The 22,960-nt window shown below is 45.4% G+C and overlaps 1 protein-coding gene across 1 annotated transcript in view; it reads left to right on the plus strand.

Moving 5' to 3' along the window:
- CUNH1orf100 (chromosome unknown C1orf100 homolog) overlaps positions 1-22,728 on the plus strand; it is a 31,300-nt gene extending 8,572 nt beyond the window's left edge. The window contains exons 3-5 of the mRNA XM_039237472.1: positions 5,668-5,763; positions 12,691-12,863; positions 21,345-22,728. Coding sequence (XP_039093403.1) covers positions 5,668-5,763; positions 12,691-12,863; positions 21,345-21,436 — 361 coding nt within the window. The 3' untranslated portion in view covers positions 21,437-22,728. The remainder of the gene's footprint in view (positions 1-5,667; positions 5,764-12,690; positions 12,864-21,344) is intronic.
- The last annotated feature ends 232 nt before the right edge of the window (positions 22,729-22,960 follow it).

The following is a 22,960-nucleotide window of genomic DNA, read 5'->3' on the forward strand; positions in this document are numbered from 1 at the left end:
GATTGAGAGGCAACAGCTGCCAGGAGTTCCAATTACATTTCTTTAAGTTTGGGGAAAGCTGTAAGAAACAAAACAAACAAATCCCACGCTGATGGCAAAATCCAAGCAAACAGGCAACTCCAAACTCCCAAAAGATTGGAAGGACATTGGTTTTTGCTTGGGAAGGGCTTCAACAAGAAGGATGAGGAACCACAGCCTGAATTTTAGCGTGGGCCACTTTATTCTGCTCAGGATCCAACAAACCACTTCCTGCATCCGCCATATGGGAAGTTGAAACAGGATTTTCACTCTTCGTCCAAGTTCATAGACAGCCCAAAACTAACAAGCCCTCGGCATGTTTTTTTGTGCTAAAGTCCTCTTGCTGAGAGATATTGGATAATAATCCATAGGCCCAGCCTCCCTCTACCACTGGCCGTGGGGTCTAGAGAGGCTTAGAAGCTATGACAATGGGTAAGACACTCACACAGCAAGCCACTTTGAGGTCAGCCTCTTTGGCTTCATGGTTTTGAGTAAACCCCATGTTTATTTTAGTATCTACTTATTTTTGACAATGTTTAGTCAACAAAGATAAGTCCTTTTGCTTCCAGAAATTACTGAAGGAGGGATGGGGAAAGGATATTGTGTTTCTAGAGTCGTCTTTCAGAGAAAGGACAGAGTCTACCCTTCCTTCCCAGAAGCCCCTGTGATGAGGAACTGGAGGGAAATAGGGATGGGTTTCAGTATTTCTTTATTCCTGCCTCCCCACAACCCGTTGGCCTTTCTGATGTGTTTGAGATCTGTCTTGCCCACTGTGGGTCATCTGGGCAAAATGGAAACAAATCTCCCTTAGCTGCTGCTAAGGAATTTAATGGAACAGAGGCAGGGTCATCGGGCTTGGCCTAAGCCAGCTCATAGGGAGCTTGAGGGCTTGGGTGATACAGTGCAGCAGGCACACGGGTCCATGAAGTCCTAAGGTGGGGCTGGATTCTGTTCTCTGTGCTCATCCTTCAGAGCCTCCCCGAGGAGGCACACCACCTGAACTGGGCTGGGGCCCCAGCCTCCCCACCATACTCACCGTGAGGCTGACCCTTGTCTATACCTTTCCTGAATCTACAACAGTGGGGGGTCCAATCCATCAGTAGGTTCCTCAGTTGTGCCTCCAGGATGTATCTCCAAACGGGAATGTGGCCTCTCCCCACTCACCTACAACAACGGCCGTCCATTCTCCAGAGAGGGCTTCATAACATGTAACTTGGTTCAAAGCCCTCCATTGCATTAAACCTTGCAGTCACCACATCTTGCATAAAATCTAAACTCTGCCACGGCCTACATGGCTCTCCACGAACTGGCCCTGCCCGCAACTCAGAGCCATTCTGGGGAATGAGCCCTCCAGTTTACTGATGGCTGATCAGCCCTCCCCCACTTTACTGATACCTGGCGCCCCCGTCTTCCTGGAGGGGAGAGTGAGTCTAGAAGATAGCAGAGCAGGCATGGCGGTCTCCCATCCTCTGTGCCAACCAGTTTGTGTCCTTACTAAGTGACTCATTCCCCAGAGCCTGCTCCTCCCTGACACAGCACTTACTCATTGTGTATGATTAGTTAGTGCCTGAGTGTGGTTTTCCCTCCCAGACCGTGAACTCTTGGGTAGGAGAGAATACGGATCATCGCTGTGTCCCTGGCACCTGGCATGCGGCAGACACCGCAGAGCCTGCAAAGAGGGCTCGTTTCCTTGAACTGAGGCCAGCTTCCAGCTAACATGGCTGTGTCTGTTTCTTCTCCTCTTCCTTCGGTGCACGACTTCAACTTCCTGCCTGCCCATGAGAGAATCCCAGAGCTCATATAAAAATAGCCCTGAACTCTTCCAGAAGCCAGCCATCCTGCACACAGAGAGACGACTCTGGATGCAACATGGAGCTCAGAGGACGGGTTTGATCTTTGGCTCTGGCGTTTTCCAGCCGGGTGATCTTGGGAGGGCCCACTTGACCTCTCTGAGCCTCTGTCCCCTGTTCTGTAACAGCGTGTTCATAATGTTTACCTGGCAAAGTGACTAGGATGTAGATGAGGTCACCCGTGTAAAGAAGCCTCATAAAGTCCGAGGCCCATCATAGACGTGACAGAGGACTGCAGGGCCACCTCAGGCCATGGGGCCAGGCTCTTGAGGGACCAGCACCCTGGACCTCCCCTGTGTGTATCGGATTTGGTCTGCGGCTAAGCCCAGATTTCTGCTCCGGCTACATGCGCTCTCATCTGCACAGAACATGTCACCTCAAAGAGCCAAAGTTTGAGGAGCTGGCAAACAACCTGTGGGAGTCGGTCGAAGCTGGAATCTGGAGGAGAAGGAGAGGGAAAGGCCTTCCCACAACCCATTCAGGCATCTTGGAAGCCAAGGCAGCTGACGGGTGTGAGCAGAGCCCAGGCCCAGGTTGGCGGCCATGTCTGGAGAGCCCGCTGCTTCCCTGCTCTCGCACCTAGTCCCGCCAGGAGACACCAGCTCCTGACCGACCAGCCAGGTTACATACGCATCGCCCCTCATTAACCTCTTAATTGGGATGTTTCTCTTCTGGGAGGTGAAGTCAGGCCACGTGCAGAGCTGGGGAAGTCCCCCCAAAGAGTTCGCCATTCTTTCCCCAAAGCTTTCCGCTTCTCCGCCCAGCCCCCCTTCCCTCCAGCACCTGCTTACACACTTCCCTCCCTCTCCCGGCTCCTGGGCCAACACCTACCAAGAGAGACCCCCCAGGGACTGGAGCTGGACATGTGACCTGGTGCTGGTGGAGAAGGGCTTCTCCATCCTCAAAACAGCTTTTACAGACGGCTTCTATGGAGCAGCGCTTGGGTCACTCACCTGTATTCAGCTTGGGTCACTCACCTGTATTCAGCAGGTGTTTGTTATATGCATGCTAGTAGAGAATCCATGGTCAAAACTCGGCCTGCTGAAAACAGCAGAGCCGCTGTGAGACACCAGCGTGGGTTCGGAACCCCGGCTGGGTTCTTCACAGACGGTAACAGGACACCAGAGGGATCTTCCCAAGGTAGTGCTTCAGCCACGGGATGGGCGCCCGAGAAAGTCCCAGGCCCTCAGAATGTCATTTGTTCCCTATGATTGTGTGCCAGTTCCCCTCTTTTCTTATGACTAAATCCCTGCTGTTATTTACTCTTTGGGGCTCAGTCACATTATCTGAGTCACTGGGCAGGCCCAGACAGCCTGTGGTTTTCTGGAAAACTCAGAGTTCCCGGAGGCCCTGTTTGCATAGACAGACAGACAGAACTGCCCTGTTCACAGCACTTGCTTTTCATACTGGTTAGACAGTGAGGTCCTCAATGGCCCCTCCACACTCCATGTTGATCCCAACTCTGGCCACATCTTGGCTTCTAAAATTCCCGTCACCTCAAATCTCTTCCCCGTCTATTTGCTTGCCCAAATCTTGGACATCAGTCCCACAACTGTGATGCCACTGACCCTTTATTCAGATCACTATTTCAGCACATAAAGAGCAAAAGGACGTCTGGATGGCTCAGTTGGTTAAACGTCAACTCTTGATTTCAGCTCAGGTCATGATCTCACAGTTCGTGGGATCAAGACCCGCATCGGGTTCTGTGCTGACAGCGCAGAGCCTGCCTGAGATTCTCTCTCTCCCTTTTTCTTTTTCTTTGCCCTTCCTGGACCTCTCCAAATATGTAAACTTAAAAAAAAAAAAAAGAACATTATGAGGACAAGTCAGCTCCTCTATCTGTATCTAAGAACCCACGCATGTTGCATGCGTTCAGTAAGTGCTGATTGGACTGCGGACATGGTTCGGGTTTCCATTTATCCCCTCACACAAAGCGACTTCATGCAAAACTATGTACTGATTTCTAGTGACTCTTCCCTTGAACTCTGATAGCATCGACTGAGTGCTCAGAACCTGTGGAAGGTCCCCAAACACCTACATATCACAAACTGTCCCCACGATGGTCACCTGCCTGCGGCCCCTCCCTCTCCTGAGGAATGGCAGCCTTCTTGCTTATGTGTGAAGCCATCAGGCAAGCCTGTCCCTGTCTTACACATCTCCCTCTCAGCCTCAACCGTTTCTCCCACAGTGACCCCTGTCCTCTCTGGCCACCTTCCCCAATACATAGCTCAGGTTTCTCTGTGTCCCATGTAAATGATGACAGTTGCCTTCTGGCCAGTCTCTGTACATTAGTCAGACTGTCCTCAACTTCACTGTCCATACTGCCACTGGAGAAGATCTTTTTAAAATAAAAATTGCACTATATCATTAATCTTAAAAACTGCTACCAAGATTCCCTGCCCCCTAGTTGAGTGGTTCCCAACCTCTCGAACACAATGCCCCCCCTTTTTAAAATTGTTTAATGTTTTATTTATTTCTGAGAGAGAGAGACAGCATGAGCAGAGGAGGGTCAGAGAAAGGGAGACAGAATCAGAAGCAGGCTCCAGGCTCTGAGCTGTCAGCACAGAGCCCAATGTGGGGCTCGAACCCATGAACCGTGAGATCATGACCTGAGCCGAAGTCGGACGCTTAACTGACTGAGCCACCCAGGCGCCCCCACAGTGCCCCCTTTATGTATAACAAATGTTTTGCAATGTTCCTACTGCTCTTCTGAAATAAAATCTGCACATAACATAATCCAACTACATGTAATTCTAAAATAGCAAAATAATGCAGTGACCATAATCTAAAAGGAAAAGCAATTGATTATAAAATAAGATGTCTTTCAAAACTTTTTTTGACTTTATTTTGTGAGAGAGAGAGAGAGAGAGAGAGAGAGAGAATACCAAGCAGGCTCCACACTGTCAGTGAAAAGAGCCCAAAATGGGGCTCGAACCCACAAACCATGAGATCATGACTTGAGCCGAAATCCAGAGTCAGATGCTTAACCGATTGAGCCACCCAGGCACCCCAAAATAAGACGTCTTTCAAAAGGAAGGGTCTGGACACCCCGGCACACTTGCCTCACCTCGCCTCTGTTTAGCTGTACGTGCCCACCCCCCACTCCTGCTCAACTTCACATGCCTAAAGCTCTTCCTCTCCCTCCTATTTGTGCTTCAAGATGTTCTTACAGCCCATCCCTCCTTGGCAAAGCTAAGTTCCCTCCTCCAGCCCACAAGCACTCTGTGCTTTGGCCATCACAGCGCTTATTCATTTCTTGCCCCATACACTTAATTATCACAGCTTTTAAAAAAATCGAAAATACTTGTGAAAGTTTGTAAACCGACCAAAAGTGGGAAAAAAAATAGTATAAAGAGCCCCCCTGTAGCCATTCTCTTTCATTTCAACAATGATCAACATTTGCCCCCGCTGGTTTTAAATTAGATAGCCTCCTATTTTTTTTTTTTTAATTTTTAAATGTTTTATTTATTTCTGAGAGAGAGAGAGACAGCGTGAGCAGGGGAGGGTCAGAGAGAGAGGGAGACACAGAATCCGAAACAGATAGGCTCCTATTTCTTTTTCTGATCGTTTGAACCCAACACCTGACACGTCAAATGACTTATGCCTCTTGAGAAGGAAATCCTGAAAAACGGATAACAGAAGACACCCCTACCAAGAAATTCCAAAGGTTTCCAGAGCTCTGTGCCAGAAACCAGGGGCACAGACCGCATGTATGTCTTATTACACCACAGCTGGCATTCTGCTGTAAAGAACTAATTGCTTTTTTTTTTTTTAATCCCCCTCTTACTTTCTCCACTAGTGTATTCATCGCTCATCAGGGAAAGGACATCCAAGGATATTACCCCGGGCAGCTGGCAAGAGTTCACTTCGATTCTAGTGTGAAGAGACTTCCCAGGTGAGGAGACCTTCCTAAATCTTAATTTTCAAAAATTTCACTACTGTTAGAATGATAAATGTAAAAAAGGGGGGGAATGACAATTTGTAGTCATAATAATAACAATAATAATCATTGTTATTTAATCGATTAAAGAAAAAAGCTTGGAAGGAAATACACCAAACTTAACAAGGGCTTTTTAGGAGTGGTTAAGATCACTGGTATTTGTATTTTCTTTTTTCTTTTTCTTGGTTTCCCAGACTTTCTCTAAAGAACATCTATTACTTTTATAATCAGCAATAAATATAGAATGTTATTAAATCATCAAAGAAATGTAAGAAACACCATGATGTAGAGTTTTAACTCATTCGAAAAGCTTACCCTTCCTGAGACTCAGTTTCCCTCTCAGTAAAACTGTGAATTTGGCCTAAATAGTTTCTGCCTTTCCAAATGTGATTTTAACAAAAAGAAAAGGAAAAAACAAAGAAGAGTCACTTGGAAGTCATATTCCAGTTTTGGGAGACTAGAAATCACCATAGTTAAAAGCAGCAATTTGGGTAATTTTGAAATGGCTGATCTTGGGTAATTTTGCTTATTTATTTACTTACTTATTTACTTATTTATTTAGAGAGTGCAGGAGGCAGGAAGAGAAGAAGTCTTCGTCTGCCAGAGCAGAGCCCAATGTGGGGCTCAATGCACGGCTCGCTGCAGGACTCAATGAGCAGTTCGAACTAATGAACTGTGAGATTATGACCTGAGCCAAAATAAAAAATCCGATGCTTAACTGACTGAGCCACCCAGGTGCTCCAGATCTTGGGCAATTTTAAATCCTTCTCTGGGAATCAGTTGCCTTATCCTTTAAATAAAATAATTGACCAGGGCACCTGGGAGGCTCAGTCAGTTAAGCATCTGACTCCTGGTTTCGGCCAGGGTCATGATCTCGCAACTCTTGGGTTCGAGCCCCACATCAGGCTCTGCACTGACAGTGTGGAGCCTGCTTGGGATGCCACATCTCCTTCTCTTTCTGCCTCTTCCCTACTCATACTCTATCAGTCTCGAGTAAATAAATAAACTTTAAAAATTAATTAATTAAAGTGAATAATTGACCTTAAATTCCAGAACATAACAAGCACTCAAACTATGATGGCTATGACTTTAAGTTCATCGTCTAATATATATTACAAATCTCTTAGTCACTTTTGATATAGTCAACACTCGATTATCCTCCATGCAAAGAAAAGGGAGCCATGGCATCTATATAGCAGATGCACAGTGTCTTAACTTAATGGACGATCAAACTGGAAGTGGCGTTAGAGGTCACTCCGATCCAGTTACATGAATATGAGGTGGACCACAGAGGTGACATGTCTTGCCTGAGATACAGTTGGTCAGTGTGAAAGCTGGGACGTGGAACTATCCACACTTTCTGATTCTCAGTTCCAAGGTCTTTGTTCTGACCCCAATACACATTATGTTAAACTCCTGTTGGGGCTGGCCCCACTGCCAGGGCACTCTTCCCATGTGCTTCGTGGGCTCTGACGACACCCCCAGCTCCAACATCGGTACCTGAATGTGTGTCCTCCTCCCCACAGGATGTCTCGGGCAAAGGGAACCTTGACTCTACTTGACTCTTCCAAGACCAGTGCCTGCCCCAGATCCGCCTTAAGGGGAAAACTTAGTGAAGTTGCCAGTCAATGGCTATTAAGCTTCTAGTTAAAAATGAGAAGAAACAAAAGACAAGCTCCTGACCCTCCAAAAAACAGGAAACGATGTGGTTCTTGGAATAAGTCCTAACCTCAGTTTTTGTAGTTGTGGTGTGACTTGCTAGGCGTCTAATGGCTTACCTTCCCCAGAAACACTCCTCTACCGATGCAATGGTTTCAGTATTAGAATCCTATCCTTCGAATGAAAGTCTTATCTTCAGGACACTGATGTATTACTTGAAAATGGACAATATTCTGATTCCATGGAAACACCCAGGGCAAAGGCAGAGCAGGGGTGGATCTAGGGGCAATCACCAGGACCTGGTTCAGAAGCCAGAGCCATGGCACAGACGTGACGAGACGGACGTGAACACACGGAACCCAACCTCACAAGAGACTGACGTGTTCATCAGGCAACTGATAATGTTTGGTTGACAGTGGAAGATGTGCTTTTTTTGTACAGGAAGAAGGGTTTCTGCCCACCATTTAAGGTGCCCACTCTACAGGCCCAAGAACCTCTCAGACATGAAACAAGAGCAAGTAGAGATGAGCAGGGATTCTGGTGCTTCTCTGTGCCCATTCACCGCAGAGCTCCACGGGCCTACCCGTATTTTCCCCCACCCAGTACCGCACCCACACGGTCGCATTCCTGCTCTTGCTTTTTCTGACTTTCAGGCAGAATTCCTCCATTTCTGCTAACCACGCTTTAAAGAAGGCACATTATCATCAAGTTTTTATTGAAATACGGAAACACAATATATTATGATTAAGAACTGTCAGTCGCCTCATTTACGTGTGATTAATCATGGTGATACCGTCGGTTAAGATTACATCCTACTACTAAATGATTGGGTTTAGGTGTTCCTACATCTCACCCAACACTGGATATTTTTCATATCTAGAGCTGCTCACTTCATGTATTTTAGAGCTTAAAAATACACACTTTGGGGCACCTGACTGGCTCAGTTGGTAGAACATGTGACTCTTGAATTCTGGGTTGTGACTTTGAGCCCCATGTTGGGAGTAGAGATCATTAAAAAAAATAAAGTAAAATAAAATTTTAAAATACACATTTTTTTACAATGTTCAGATAACATTAATAAAAAAGTTGAAATTACCCATAATGTCATCACTCAGAGATAGAATATTCTTTGAGTGATGCACAGAATATTCCAGATCTACACAAAATAAGATTTAATAAGATGAATAACATTTTGAAACCCTTTTTTTTCCAGTTTACTGAGACACAGTTGGCATATAATATTGTATTAGTTTAGGTATACATCATAAAGATTTAATATATGTATATAGTGTGAGATGATTACTACATAAGTTTAGTTATTATCTATCACTTCATATAGTTGCAAATTTTTTTACTCATGATGAGAACTTTTAAGATCTACTATCTTAGCACCCTTTAAATACACAATACAATATTATTATCTATAATCACCATGCAGTACATTGCATTTCTAGAATTTATTTATCTAGAAGTTTGTACATTTTGACTCCCTTCACCCATTTACCCCATCCTCCCAGCTCTGCCTCTGGCAACCACCACTCTGTTCTCTTTTTCTCTGCTTTGATTTTTCTATATTCCACATATAAATGAGATCATACAGTACTTGTTTTTATCTGACTTATTTCACTTAGCACAATGCCCTCCAAGTCTAGCCATGTTGTTACAAATAGCAAGTTTTCCTTCTTTTATGCTTGATGCCTGAATACATACACATATACATATATACAACATCTTCTCTATCCATTCATCCATCAACGAACACAGATTATTTCTATGTCTTGGCCATTGCAAATAATGCCACAGTGAACATGGAGGTGCAGATATCTCTTTGAGGTAGGGATTTCACTTTCTTTGGATAAATACCCAGAAGTGGAATTCCTGGTAGTTCTAATTTTTTGAGGAACCTCTATACTGTTTCCCACAGCGGCTGCACCAGTTTGCATTCCTACCAACAATGCGCGAAGGTTCCCACTTCTCCACCTCCTCACCAACACTTCTTATCTTGTGCCTTTTTGATACTAGCCATTCTAATAGGTGTGAGGTGATAGCGCACTGTGGTTTCAGTTTGCATTTCCCTGATGATTAGTGATGGGGAGCCCTCTTCATGAAACTGTTTGCCATCTGTATATCGTCTTCTCCAGGAAAAAATGTCTAGTCCAATTCTCTGCCCATTTTTTAATCAGATTTTTTTTTTTTGCTATTGACTTGTATGAGTTATTGATGTAATTGGGGCATTAACTTCTTATCAAATATATGATTGGCAAATATTTATCCTATCCCCCGGGCTGCCTTTTTATTTTGCTTCTTTCCTTAGCTGTGCAAAAGCTTTTTAGTTTGATGTAGTCCCGTTTATTTTTGTTTTTGTTCACTTTCCTTTTGGTGTCAAGTTCAAAAACTCATTGAGAAGACTGATTGTAAGGAATTTACTCCTTACTGTTTTCTTCTAGGAGTTTTATGGCTTCAGGTCTTACCTTCAAGTCTTTAACCAATTTTGAGTTGATTTTTCTGTATAAAATAGTTTCATCTTTTGCATGTTGCATTTTCCCCAACACCACTTGCTGAAGAGACTCTCCTCTCCCCATTGTATATTTTGGGGATTAGGGTTTTTTTTTTTTTGCCATAAATTAATTGATCGCATAGATATGGGTTTATTTCTGTGCTCACTATACTGTTCAGTGGAGATATGTGTCTCTTTTATGACAATGTCATACTACTTTGATTACCAGAGCTTTATAATAGAATTTGAAATCAGGAAGCATGATGTCTCCACATCGTTTCTCTTTCTCAAGGTTGCTTTAGATATTTGGACTCTTTTGTGAGAGTTTTAGGATATTAGAATTCTTCGTTCTAGTTCTGTGAAAAAAAATGCCTTTGGAATTTTAATGTTATTTATTTATTTATTTATTTATTTATTTATTTATTTATTTTCTAAAGCAAAGAGAGAAAGAGGCAGAGGGAGAGAGAATGGATCCCAAGCAGGCTCCATGCTCAGTGCAAAGCTTGACACAGGGCTCAATCCTATGACCCCAGCATCAGGACCTGAGCCTAAATCAAGAGTCAGACTGTCACCAGACTGAACCACCCCCACACACCCCCGCCTTTGGAATTTTGATAGTGATTGCATTAAATGTGTAGATGGCTTTGGATGCTATAGACATTTTAACAATATTAATTCTTCCAATCCATGAACACAAAATATCTTCCCATTTATTTGTGTTTTCTTCCATTTCTTTCATCAGTGTCTTACAGTTTTCAATGTACAGGTCTTTAACCTCATTGGTTAAAATTATTCCTATTTATTGTTTTGATACAATTATAAATAGGATTGTTGTCTTAATTTCTCTGTCCAATAGTTCATTATTAGTATATAGAAATGCAATACATCTTTGTGTAATGATTTTGTATCCTGCAACTTCACTGAACTCCTTTTTTAGTTCTAACATTTATTTTGGTGGCGTCTTTATGGTTTTCTATATATTGACCATGCTATCTGCAAATAAAGACAGTTTTACTGCTTACTTTCTTATCTGGATGCCTTTGATTTCTCTTCCTTGCCTAATTGTTCTGGGTGGGACTTCCAATATATGTTGAATAAAAGTGGTGAGAGTGGGCATCCTTGTCTTACTCCTGATCTTAGAGAAAAAGCCTACAGCTTTTTACCTTGGAATATGATATTAGCTGTGGGCTTGTCATATATGACCTTTATTATGCTGAAATATGTTCCCTTTATAACCACATTATCATGAATGGATGTTGAATTTTGTCAGATTCTTACCTACATCTATTGAGATTACTATATGATTTTTATCCTTCAATTTTTGTAATGTTTTATTTATTTTTGAGAGGCAAGGGGGACAGAGAGAGACGGGGAGACAGGATACAGAGTGGGCTCTGCACTGTCAACACAGAGCCCGATGTGAGGCTGAAACCCATGAGCCGTGAGACCAAGACCCGAGCCAAAGTCGGACGCCCAACTGACAGAGCCCCCCAGACGCCCCTCCTTCAATTTGTTAATGTGGCATATTATGTTGATTGATCTGTAGATGTCGAGCCATCCTTGTAGCCCTAGAGTAAATCCCAATTGGTCATGGTGTATGATCTTTTTAATGTATTGTTGGATTCAGTTTGCTATTATCTTCTTGATTGAAACCTTGTTTTGTGTAACAGTTTTCTTGAGATAATTCACATACCATACAACTCATCCATTTAAAGTGTTCAATTCAACCAAAACCTATGTTTAAACTTAAGTATTTATTGTGGAATGTCTCCCATCTCAAAATTTATAATTCTACAACATCACTTTTAATGGTGGTATGGTATTCTTGTATATGTCTGTATCATTTTTTTAATCATCCCCCCCTTTTTTTCATATGAAGATTGTTTCCATTCTTTTATTATCATAAAACACTTTGGTGCACACTCTTAGAGCTAACTCTTTGTCGACACCCCTGGAGTTGCTGTGACAAAGTGTATGCCCATTTTAAAGATACGAATACTTATCGCCAAAGTGTTCTCAAACAAGTTGCACCAGTGAGTGTAACTCGCTGGGAGTGTAACTCACATGGGAGTCCACACACGTGTGAAGATATTTCACCATTATATTTTGACTCTTCTTTACTTTTACCTTCAGAGGGGGCTTATCTGAGTGGAGGGACAGGAAGATTATAACTGATCTCAGGTTCATCCAACACCAGTTTGCACCGCGGTGGTTAGTCTGGTCAGAAGACAGTGTTGGTCCTGGAGGGAACCAAACATCCATAAGGAAAAAAAATTACAGTGGGAAAGGGCACTGGGGAAATGTGGAGTACCAGAGGTAGGCACAGACAGGAAGTACGGTACAGGAAGTAGCCAGAGTACAGGAAGTACAGTACAGGAAGTAGCCAGGGTAAAGGAAGTACAGTACAGGAAGTAACCAGGGTACAGGAAGTACAGTACAGGAAGTAGCCACACCCGAGCGGACCCGGTGGAGGTTTTGATGCAGGTCGCCTTCTGTAACCGTGGTTGGGGAGGAGGAGGGATTCTATAACACAGGGGAACAAGGGACTGGGATCCTCGAGCCACCTGCTGAAAACCCTGCTGTGCTCGCCTTGGCACCAGGGAGTCTTGCCACTAGTATCTTTGTAGCCTCCGAGCCACTTCCTGAGAATGGATCTCAGCCGATGAGAACACTGGACTGCTTTTCTTCTACTGGGTGCTCAGCAAGCTGTTTCTGTTTTCTTCTAGACCTCTCATAGACTTGACAATTCCACCCAAGAGAAAAAGCCAGTATCAGCCTCAATTAGACCAACAAACTCTTATTCAATACATTTGTTTTCGAAGACATTCAAGGCCCGCTGAACCATGGTATAAAGAAACTACCTACCAAAGGGACTATTCTCTGCCATTTTACAATATCGGTAAGTCAGGTCAACTGCTCTTACTCTCTGAGATCAACCGTTCCTCAGATGAGCCTCTTCCATAGGCTTGCAGCCGTCAGGGACGTGTCTGGGACCAGTCAGCTTGGGGGACAGTGTGTGTGTGTGTGTGTGTGTGTGTGTGTGTGTGTGTGTGTGTAGGTACAGGAAAAAGAATTTAGAGGCTGGCCCAAGGGCTGTTTCCGCCTCTCCTCGTTTTCCAGCTCCCTATAAAATTCAAGGATAAAAATGCAAAAATGTCAGGGCATCTGGGTGGCTCAGTCGGTTAAGTGTCTGACTTTGGCTCAGGTCATGATCAATGGTTTGTGAGTTCGGGGCTCTGCGCTGATGGTACAAAGCCTGCTTGGGATTCTCCTTCTCTCTGCCCCTCTCCCACTTGTGCATGTGTATACTCTCTCTGTCTCAAAATAAATAAATAGATTTAAGAAAAGAAAAGAAACGCACAAATATTCTTGCTAAGAAGCAGGCTCAAGTGTGACTGCTTCTCACTGAGCCCCTGTCACTCAACAAATTCCTTATTGTGCCTAAATATTTTGTTGAGGAAATTTTTTTGTCTTCTTCTCCCATTTTGCTTTTTTAAATGTTTTGTTTATTTTTGAGAGAAAGGGCATGAGTGGGGGAGGGGGGTGGACAGAGGATCTGAAGCAGGCCCACACTGACAGCACAGAGCCCGACATGGGGCTTGAACCCAAGAACCATGAGATCATGACCTGAGCTGAAGTCGGACGTTTAACCACCTGAACTACCTCAACGCCCCCTTAGTCTCCCATTTTAAATGGCTTTATGACAATTTGACATTTGGAGGCATGTTTCAAAAATTCTAAGATCCCTCTTCATTGCAACATGTGTGGGTATGAAGGGCCAAGCCCTCCCCCAGAAATGATGGGGGGCAAGTATACACATGAATGCCAGTGTAGACACTACTTATATTCCTGTCATCATGGATGCCTTGAACTTTAGCGAGTGGAAGGAGTCGCTGTATTGACAGGCTTTGTATGTGACTAAACCCCACTATTTCTGGGGCTCTTACCCTGCGGCAGGCACATATTTTGTCCTCATAACAGCACTCTCAGGTAAGTGCTATCACTTACCCCATTTTCCAAGAAGCGGGGATCAAGTTGCAGAGACAGTTAATGACCCAGCCCCAGGTCACCATGCAGGAGGCAGGAGAGGCGGAGTCCAGACCCAGGCCCTTTGAGAGAGAGAATTCAGGCACAGGCCAAGCTCTGTGCTTGACCCATAACCCATATGGCCCCTCTCACAGCCGGGTGTCACCTGCACTACTGTTTATTTAACAGTTTTCTTTAAAGTGAGTCACTTTCTCGTTGCTTGAGAAAGAAACCAGCAGGAGGCTGGTGGAGGGAGTGGCTGGGGGAGAGGAGGGTCTGCCCTTCCTCCTGTTCTCCCCTGAGAAGAGTGGCCACGGAGGGGGCTCAGGTCCCAGGCGAACCGCGGACAACAGCGGCCGGGAGGGTGGGCGGCGCACGGGACCAGGCAATCCGCCTCCGACGGTGGAGCCGCGGAGAGGGGGCAGTAGATGAAGCCGACGGGCCGCACGTGCGCAGGGGGCATCTGGCGTAAGAGGTTCCCGGGGGTGCAAAGCTGGGTTCTGGGAGGTGAGAGATAGGTGGAGGCTGAGAGGGGTGGGAGATGAGGGGAGAGGGAGGCTGGGGGCTGAGATGAGCCCAAGGGAAGGGGGTCCCGGGAGGTGTAGGATGGTAGAAGTTGGGGTCTCACAGGGGACCCCAGGAGGGTTGTATTAACAGAACCCGGGGGGGGGGGGTGCAGGTCAGGGCTGAGGATGAGACTTGGGGGACACGGGAACCCCAAGAGCTGAGTAGCTGGAGAGAAGAGGTGGTCAGGAGGAGAACCAGCTAAGCGGCTTGCCCTTTCGAGAACATCCGAGTCTGAAGTCTGCTTCCTTCACAGGGGGGAGTCCAGGTGGGCCTGGGGTCACCATAGTGGTAGTAAACAATCCCTCTGCTATCAGGGAATCTGGTTAGAAAGACACAAAAGGTTTTCTCCCCTGCTTGCTTTAGACAACGATTCTTTTAAAAATTTCTTTTAATGTTTTTATTTATTTTTGAGAGAGAGACATACACAGAGTGTTAGCAGGGGAGGGGCAGAAAGAGAGGGAGACACATAATCCGAAGCAGGATCCCAGCTCTGAGCTGTCAGCACAGGGCCCGACACAGGGCTGGAACTCACGAGCTGTAAGATCATGACCTGAACCAAAGTCAGACACTTAACCAACTGAGCCACCCAGGCGCCCCCAAACGACAACTCTTAATTCTTTCCCACCCTACAGAACGAAGAGAGTGTTTAGTTAGCAACGCAGTTCAAGATTTAGCATATACTGTGTCCCTAGCACTGTGCCGGGTGCCACAGAGGAGGTGAGCGCCACGCCCAGGCTCTGACCTCAGCCATGGCGAGTTCCCAGTCTAATCGGGAAGGTGAAGCAACAATCAGCCCATCAGAGAAGGATTAAGAAGCACCTTGCTGAGTGGGAGCTGGGAGGTGGGGTCTAGAACATGCCGGGCCCTGATGGATGAGGTCCGAGGCAGAGAGGGAACGGGGCATGCTGTGGGCAGGGACGCGCAGCCAGGATGTGGTGGGAGCGGGGGTGATGAGGCTCGTGGGAGGGGGGAGCAGCGAGGACTCCAGCCAGGACACTGGCCCCCCTGGGCCAGGCAGGTGGGGTTAGTGGGAGACGATCTGAGACTGGCAGAACTCGGGCCTCGGGGGGCTGGGGGCCCACACGCTCTAGCTCTTCAGCATTGACCAAGACGCTCAGCTTCTCTGAACCTGACTTCTCTGAAGTCTGTAGTTTAGCGTAGCTGTTAGGATTTAAAATGCCTGTCATGTGGTAAGTGACACACACGCACATGTGTACGCTTGTGCTTGCAGTGAGTCCTAGCCCACGGGAAGTAGTTATTACTATTTCCTCCAAGTAGCAGAAGAGAAAACCCAGCCTTGCAGGCTTTTAAGAAACTTACTCCAGCAGCTGGTGGGTCGTCGATCCAGGCCCTCCACATAGGTCAGGCTCCCAACCCTTGCTCCTGAATTGAACCCAGGAGGCTTTGCAGGAATGGGAAGAAGATTCAGGTGGCGTAGCATTTGGAGTGAGAAAGGAAGCATCAAGAGAGAATTCCTGAGAAACTCATGAGAAATTAAAGCTCGTTGCACAGCTGTCTGCTTCCGCCGCAGGATTGTTGGTGCCTCAGATGAAAATGAGGGCTTTCAGCCAAAGAGGTGTCAAGCTGGGATGTGTAGGCAACTGAAAAGAAGATGCTGGAAAGTGCAGCAGGCAGCAGTAGACACGGAACAGAGTTGGAAGCCTGACCAATTCAAGAGATGATTTATGTCGAAATATTCACTGCTCCATTCTCTGAGCCACTGATTGAGTGCACATCAGTTATCTATCATGGAAAAACGTCTTGTTCCAAAACCTAGTGGCTTATAAGATAAAGGGTCATGATTTTCACTGTTAGGATGGGCAATTCTGACTCAGGGTCTCTCTCAAGGAATCAGTCAGATGTCAGTGAGCGCTGTATCATCTGAAGGCTTGACTGGGGCTGGAAGGTCCGCCTCCGAGGTGGCCCATTCACATGTTCGTCACTCACACACTGGCTGGTGACGGCCTTGCCTTTGCAAGTGGGTGCCCTCCCACAAGTGCCAAATGTCCCGAAGGCATGGCAGTTAGCTTCCCCTACCTAGAATGGGCAACCTGAGATGAAGGGGGAGACTGCAATGCCTTTGATGACCCAGGGGCAGAAGCCGCTCACTGTCACTTCTGAATGATCCTACTGAGACAGTGTGCCAGGGGATTATGTAAGACACAAGTCCCAGGGGGTGAGAATCACTGGGGCCCATCGTGGAAACTGGCAACCAAGCTCACTCATTGACGGGACACCCTTTATGAACCAGCCACTGTGCTTGCTGTCTGCAGGGGGTCCAGTGACCAGGATCGACAGAGCAGACAGGACTGACACCTGCTCTCATGGAGGTGACATTCTTGGGGGCATATAGAGCACGACCCAGTACATTTTTTAAACATTAAAGACTGGGGGCGCCTGGGTGGCTCAGTCGGTTAAGCGTCCAACTTCGGCTCAGGTCATGATCTCACGGTTCGTGAGTTCAAGCCCCGCGTCGGGCTCTGTGCTGACTGACAGCTCAGAGCCTGGAGCCTGTTTCGGATTCAGGGTCTCCCTCTCTCCCTGACCCTCCCCTGCTCTCTCTCTCTCTCAGAAATTAATTTTAAAAACCCCAAACATTATAGACTGTACCGGTGCTTCCAGGGAAATAGGCAGGGGTTAAGTATAGCCAAGGGAGGTCCCTTTTAATAGCACAGTCAGGGAAAACCTCTATGCGATTTTAGCTGAGCTCTGAAACACAGGAATGAGTCACATAAAGAGCATTTCAGGAGGTAGGGGCCAACAGCAGGTCCCAAAGCCTGAAAGTGGAAAGGCCTAGGCTCGTTTGAGGCACAGGAAAGAATCCAGGGTAGCTGGTGTGTGGTCAGCAAGGGTGCCTGTGGTTGGGTGCCTGGATTCCAGTCTCAAAACAGAGGGAGGACCTGGAAGGGTTCGAGTGGGGGAGGGACCAATCATTTGCATTTTTAAAGGATCACTCTGGTTGCTGTTAAGACCCTGCTTGGAGAGGGACAAGGGGTAGGGCGTGCCCACCAGGGAAGAAGCTATGGCCTAGTTTCGAACAGAGATGATGGTGGCTCGGACCAGTAGGGAAGATGAAAAGGAATGAATGGATTCCAGAGATATTTTGGAGGTGACATCAGTTGGACTTGGTGACTTGCTGTTGAGAGCATTTTCATTCAGTCATCTGTATTCTCTCAGTAAATGATTTGAGAGCCTACTTGTATGCCAGGCAGTGCGAAAGGTTTTGGCGATACCATGTCAGGCAAAAACAGACACAAAGTTTCTACGTTCAGGAAGCCTCGGTGGAGAACGGGGATAGAAATTAGCGTAACGTTTCACCTGCCATAAATGCGATAAAGCAGAATTCAGGTGGTGCTCTAGGAGTGCTTAGTGGGTCAGAAAAAGGGTTCCCTGACGAAATGATGAGCTAAAAGTTCACTAAGCAAGGAGTAGGGGAAGAGCTTCACAGCGAGCACAGAGTGTGCAAAGGCCCTGGGTAGGAACACAACATATTTGAGAAACTAAAAAAGAAAATAAGGTGCAAAACACCAAAATCAGGAAAGGTGGAGCAGGATGTAGCTAGAGATGTAAAGACAGGAACAAGGAGAGAGCTCATAGGGCATCTTCAGCTCTGGCACCTCTAGCCTGAGATTAATGGGAAACCACTAAAAAGTTTTAAGGAGGGTGGAGATACCATGATTAAAAGTGCATCATGGAAAGATCGCTCTCTGGCGAAGGAAAGGGGGGCTGCGTGGGGAGTCGGGCAGGGCAGAGATTGAATATGCTGAGTCAGGACTGTCCCCCTGCCATGCCCCCGCCCCACTACCCCCAACAGTGGTTACACTAAAGGATCTTACCCTCAGTGACCTCACTTTTAGCAAGCCAGATGCCCAGGATATATCCATTCCAACTAAATTGGGATCTCCTGGTGCGGGGGTGGGATGGGGCAGTCCCAGGCATCAGTAAATTAACCCCTGCCCCACCAATTAGTCCACCACAAGGCCAAGTTTAGGAACCAGTGGTTTAGGCAGGTGATGATAGCTGGTAGCAGTAAAGAGAATCAGATCGATTGGTGAGACACTTAGGTGGCGATTATTTTGTAAACAACAATCCAGCAGGTGCCAGGCAGGTCTGCAAGAGACCTAACAGAGAGAGGTCACAGATCTGAGCACTGAGAGAGAACGCAGCAGGCGCTGAATCGAGGGTTTGCTGAAATCAAGAAACTGCTCCTTGAAGGATTCTTTGGGGGAAGGGCTTCTCAGAGAATAAGATCGATATTAAGTGGTTTATATTTAGTTGTTGTTTTTTATCTTAACCATTTGACCTGTCTTTGTGATCAGATTTTAAGGGCTGGGTATATGTCTAGATTAGCACTGATGTGCATTTATTTCACTATTCAGTTCTTATTTCTTTGGGAATTGTTGAAAAACAGATTAAATATAGATCATGATAGATCACAGCTCAAGAACTTCCTCCTGGGGGTGCCTGGGTGGCTCAGTCGGTTAAGTGTCTGACTTCGGCTCAGGTCATGATCTCACGGTTCATGGGTTTGAGCTCCGCATCAGGCTCTGTACTGACAGCTCGGAGCCTGGAGCCAGCCTCAGATTCTGTGTCTCCCTGTCTCACTACCCTTTCCCTGCTCACGCTCTGTCTCTCTCTGTGTCAAAAATAAATAAATGTTTAAAATTTAAAAAAAGAAGAAGAAGTTCTTCTCTTCCTCAGTAACAAATTCTCAGCACATAGAGGTTCATTTATTTACTTAGGAAACATTGATTAAGCACTATGTACAAGACAGTGTAAGATATACAGACTCCATCCTCAGAGAACTTATGCCTGGGAGTATGAGACAGCCCCTCGGACAAAAGTTGCCCATGTATTGCTCACCCTGGCACCGAATAATTAAAAGAACTCATTCTTCGAAAATAAAATATCTGGTCTTCATAGCGGTGTGACCCTTAGACTCTCTGACCTTCAGATTCCTCCTCTGTAAAAAGGATAATAATAGTATCTACCTAACAGAACAGAGATATCCTATAGGGAATTTAGCATTTGCTTGTATGTAATGTTAACGAGCCTTCAAAAAAATGTTAGCTGTTATATTATTGATCAAAGAATAAACACGGGCCATAATAAATGTTTGTAAATAAAAAAGAAACCCTAACACAATGGAATTGTATGTTATCCTGGGGTTAAGTTCTAAAACCAGTGCATCAAGAAGTTATTGTGTATACTCAAAGTTATCCTTGGAAATCGCTTAAATTGTTCAAAGTAATAATATTAAATGATACGAAATTATTCCAGTAGTTGGAATAAATGGGATTCCGTAAGTTGGTTAAATTTTCTGCAGAGTTCTCTCTTACCCATTTCATGTTTCAATGATGGCTTTGGAAGAAGTCACCCCCACAAACCCACACGAGGCAGAGTCTCACTTTTTTGAAGGGCAAGGAAATACCCTAAATCAGTTCACGTGTCCTTTCCACAGCAGTCCCCACCCCAAAATCTGCACAGCGTATCTCGGGCTTGAGAGCATCCGCTGTCCACGGCCAAATAGATTCATTTAGTGCAATGGCGGGAGGAATCCCCAAACATGTGCTGTGTGTTCTCGGAACATTTATTGTCGAAGCGATCCAGTTAAATGAGCGTGTCATTCAGCTCTATGGCTGGCGAGGGATTCTTCATGCCTCTAAACTGTAACCTAATATTGTAACCCTGAAGAAGGTCAGAGTTGGAATTTTAACCCCATGAGCCCTGGGAGGTCGAATAGTTACTTAGGACAGACAGGTACGCACTATAAATTAGACTTAAAAAATCCTACAGGGATGGCACTTCAAGTCATACTCCCAGGTTCAATGAAATGTTATCCATTCTTAATGCCAAGAAAGGTTGGTATCTTTCAATGCTGTCGAAGTACTGTGGAAGGTGGAATGGAGCAGTGAAGAGTTGAGGGACTTGGGGGCCAGATATTCCTGGGCCAAGTCCCCTCACCATCCCATAAACTTGGGCAAGTTCATGAATCTCTTTGAGAGGGTGACGCCGTCAGTGGGCCCCTGAGGATTGCTACACAGCACTATACGTACTACAGCAGTGTTATGATGCTATGGCTGTAACACCCTGCTCTTTGGTTCATCCAGGGTGGATGCCGTGATTGATGCACTTAACCCCAAGCCCTCCGTGAACCCTCAGGTCTAGACAGGCAGACTGTTAGTGATTGTGGACAAGAGGTTATAAAGTACAAGGGAACCCCGGTGGGTGTGCATTGAGGGATGGTACCAACGGAAGTTTGATACAAACATACAGAGTGGCCCGTTTACAGTGTAAGGCTTAACGGGTTTTGGGGTCTAAAATTAGGGTGTCAAAATGCAAATGTATATGACTGATTTAATTTTATTTACATGTGGGCATAATTCAATGAGATGCCTCTTGATCTCAGATGAAATGCAGAAATAACTTTTTGACTGAGTCCTTCTCTTCCACATCTTTTAGATATATTCCTTTCCCTTCAATTCCCTAAATTCTTTTATTATTGCTGACAATCGTTGTTGATGCTTTTTGGGGCACCTGGGTGGCTCAGTTGGTTGAGCGTCCGACTTCAGCTCAGGTCGTGATCTCATGGTTTGTGGGTTTGGGCCCCGCGTCGGGCTCTATGCTCTGACAACTCAGAACCTGGGGCCTGTTTCAGATTCCGTCTCTCTCTCTGTCTCAAAAATGAATAAACATTAAAAAAAATTTTTTAATTGTTGTTGACACTATTTTAAAATTCAGGAGTGAATGGTCTTAAAATAAATCATTGATTTGTTTTAAATTCCAGGTTCGAACAGGAAATTAGCCACAGTTTCATCGAACCCTAGGCCACTCAATTCTCTGCCAGAGCTCGACTGTTGTGAAGAGAGGCAGTTTTGAAAGAAAACCTTTTAAATTTAAAATCACCATGGCATTTGAACAAAACAGCATTTGGAGTTCTTACGTGACTCTTTTAGATTAAAATAAAGATAACAGGACTACTTTTGACTGAAGTGTGTATGTATACAGAAGCCTACAATCTGAAACATTCACCTGCTGCCAAGTCTCTCCAGACCAAGGTGATCAGCGCAACGCAGGGAATCACGAGTCAAGTATAAGTGAGCCTGTCATCAGCTGTCACCTCAGTTCCACCACCAGACTTGGTGCTGGTGCCGGCAAACCACCTTACATTTAAGCCAAAGGCTTAATGCAGGGGGCCAGGTCAGAATATAACCGGCTCAATAACTGCATTACTCACTATTAGAAGAAAAAAAAAAAAAAACAATCTGGGAAGTAGCCAGAAAGGTAGACTGCTAGCCACCACAGACCCTAAAGTGCTCTGGATGCAGAAACACAGATATGGCTTAGGGCTGTAGTGAGTTATGGGAGGTAAAAAAAAAAAAAAAAAAAGAGATGAATTGAAAGTCTGTACGCAGAGAGTTAATGAGTTAATACCCCTATCTTAACAACTGGGCATCAGTTCCCCAGGTAAAAAGCTAGAGGGTCTCTCCTACAGAAATGAATGATTCCAAAGAAAAGAATCCTACATCCTGGCCCCTAGCAGCCCCCATACCCACCTCCCTCGAATACCAGTGGTTCCCTACGCAACACCCCAAAGTGAACAGACGTCCCCCCGCAGAACACAATTTTTAGGTAGTTTTCCACGGCCTTAGTCGTAGATGTGAAGAGCCAACCGAGGATCACCAGAGAGTTGGAAAAATAAAGAAACATGGAAGACTAAGACCAAAATAAAGAGAAGTGACCCCAAAGGCAATACCAAGGAATCGATAATCAGCCAACAAAGTAACATTGTCATCCGACAAGGGATGCGTCCAAATAATTACATCCACACGCATGAAAAAGCAATCTTTCCAAAGCTCTTGGAAATTAAAAGCGTGATTGCTAAAAATTAAACGTTGGACAGTACTGGAAGAAAACTCTGAAAAACTCTACATGGAACGGAAAGGTGAAAGAAAGACTAAATAAAGAGACACAGACCTAATCAATCAGGGGGTCCACCTAGCTAGCAAGCTAACAAGCATCCTAGTGACAGAACAGAGAAAATTAGAGGAAATCAACAAGAAAGCGTTTTCACAGAGCTGAGGACCAGGAAGCCGCTCAAATGCAAGGGTCTCGGCTGTGGCCAAGCATAGGAAACCACAGAAAATAAAAATAACCAACTTTTGGTTTCACTGATTTTGTTTCTCTTCACTCTACCCCTTATTTCCTTCCTTTTACTGGCTTTGGGTTGAGTTCACTTTGTTTTGGCTCCTTAAGGTGTAAAGTTAAGGTGTTGATGTGAGACTTTTCACTGTTACCCATTTCCTGTGGAGCTCTGCCCGTGTTTGCTGCACATTCTCGCTCCTCTTTGCGTTTCCTCATTTCCTCTGTGAGTTCTCCTTTGAGCAAGTGTTCTTAAATGTC

The sequence above is a fragment of the Hyaena hyaena genome, unplaced genomic scaffold (genome assembly GCF_003009895.1).
Source record: "Hyaena hyaena isolate Hyena2069 unplaced genomic scaffold, ASM300989v1 scaffold_127, whole genome shotgun sequence".
NCBI classification, from domain to species: Eukaryota; Metazoa; Chordata; class Mammalia; order Carnivora; family Hyaenidae; genus Hyaena; species Hyaena hyaena.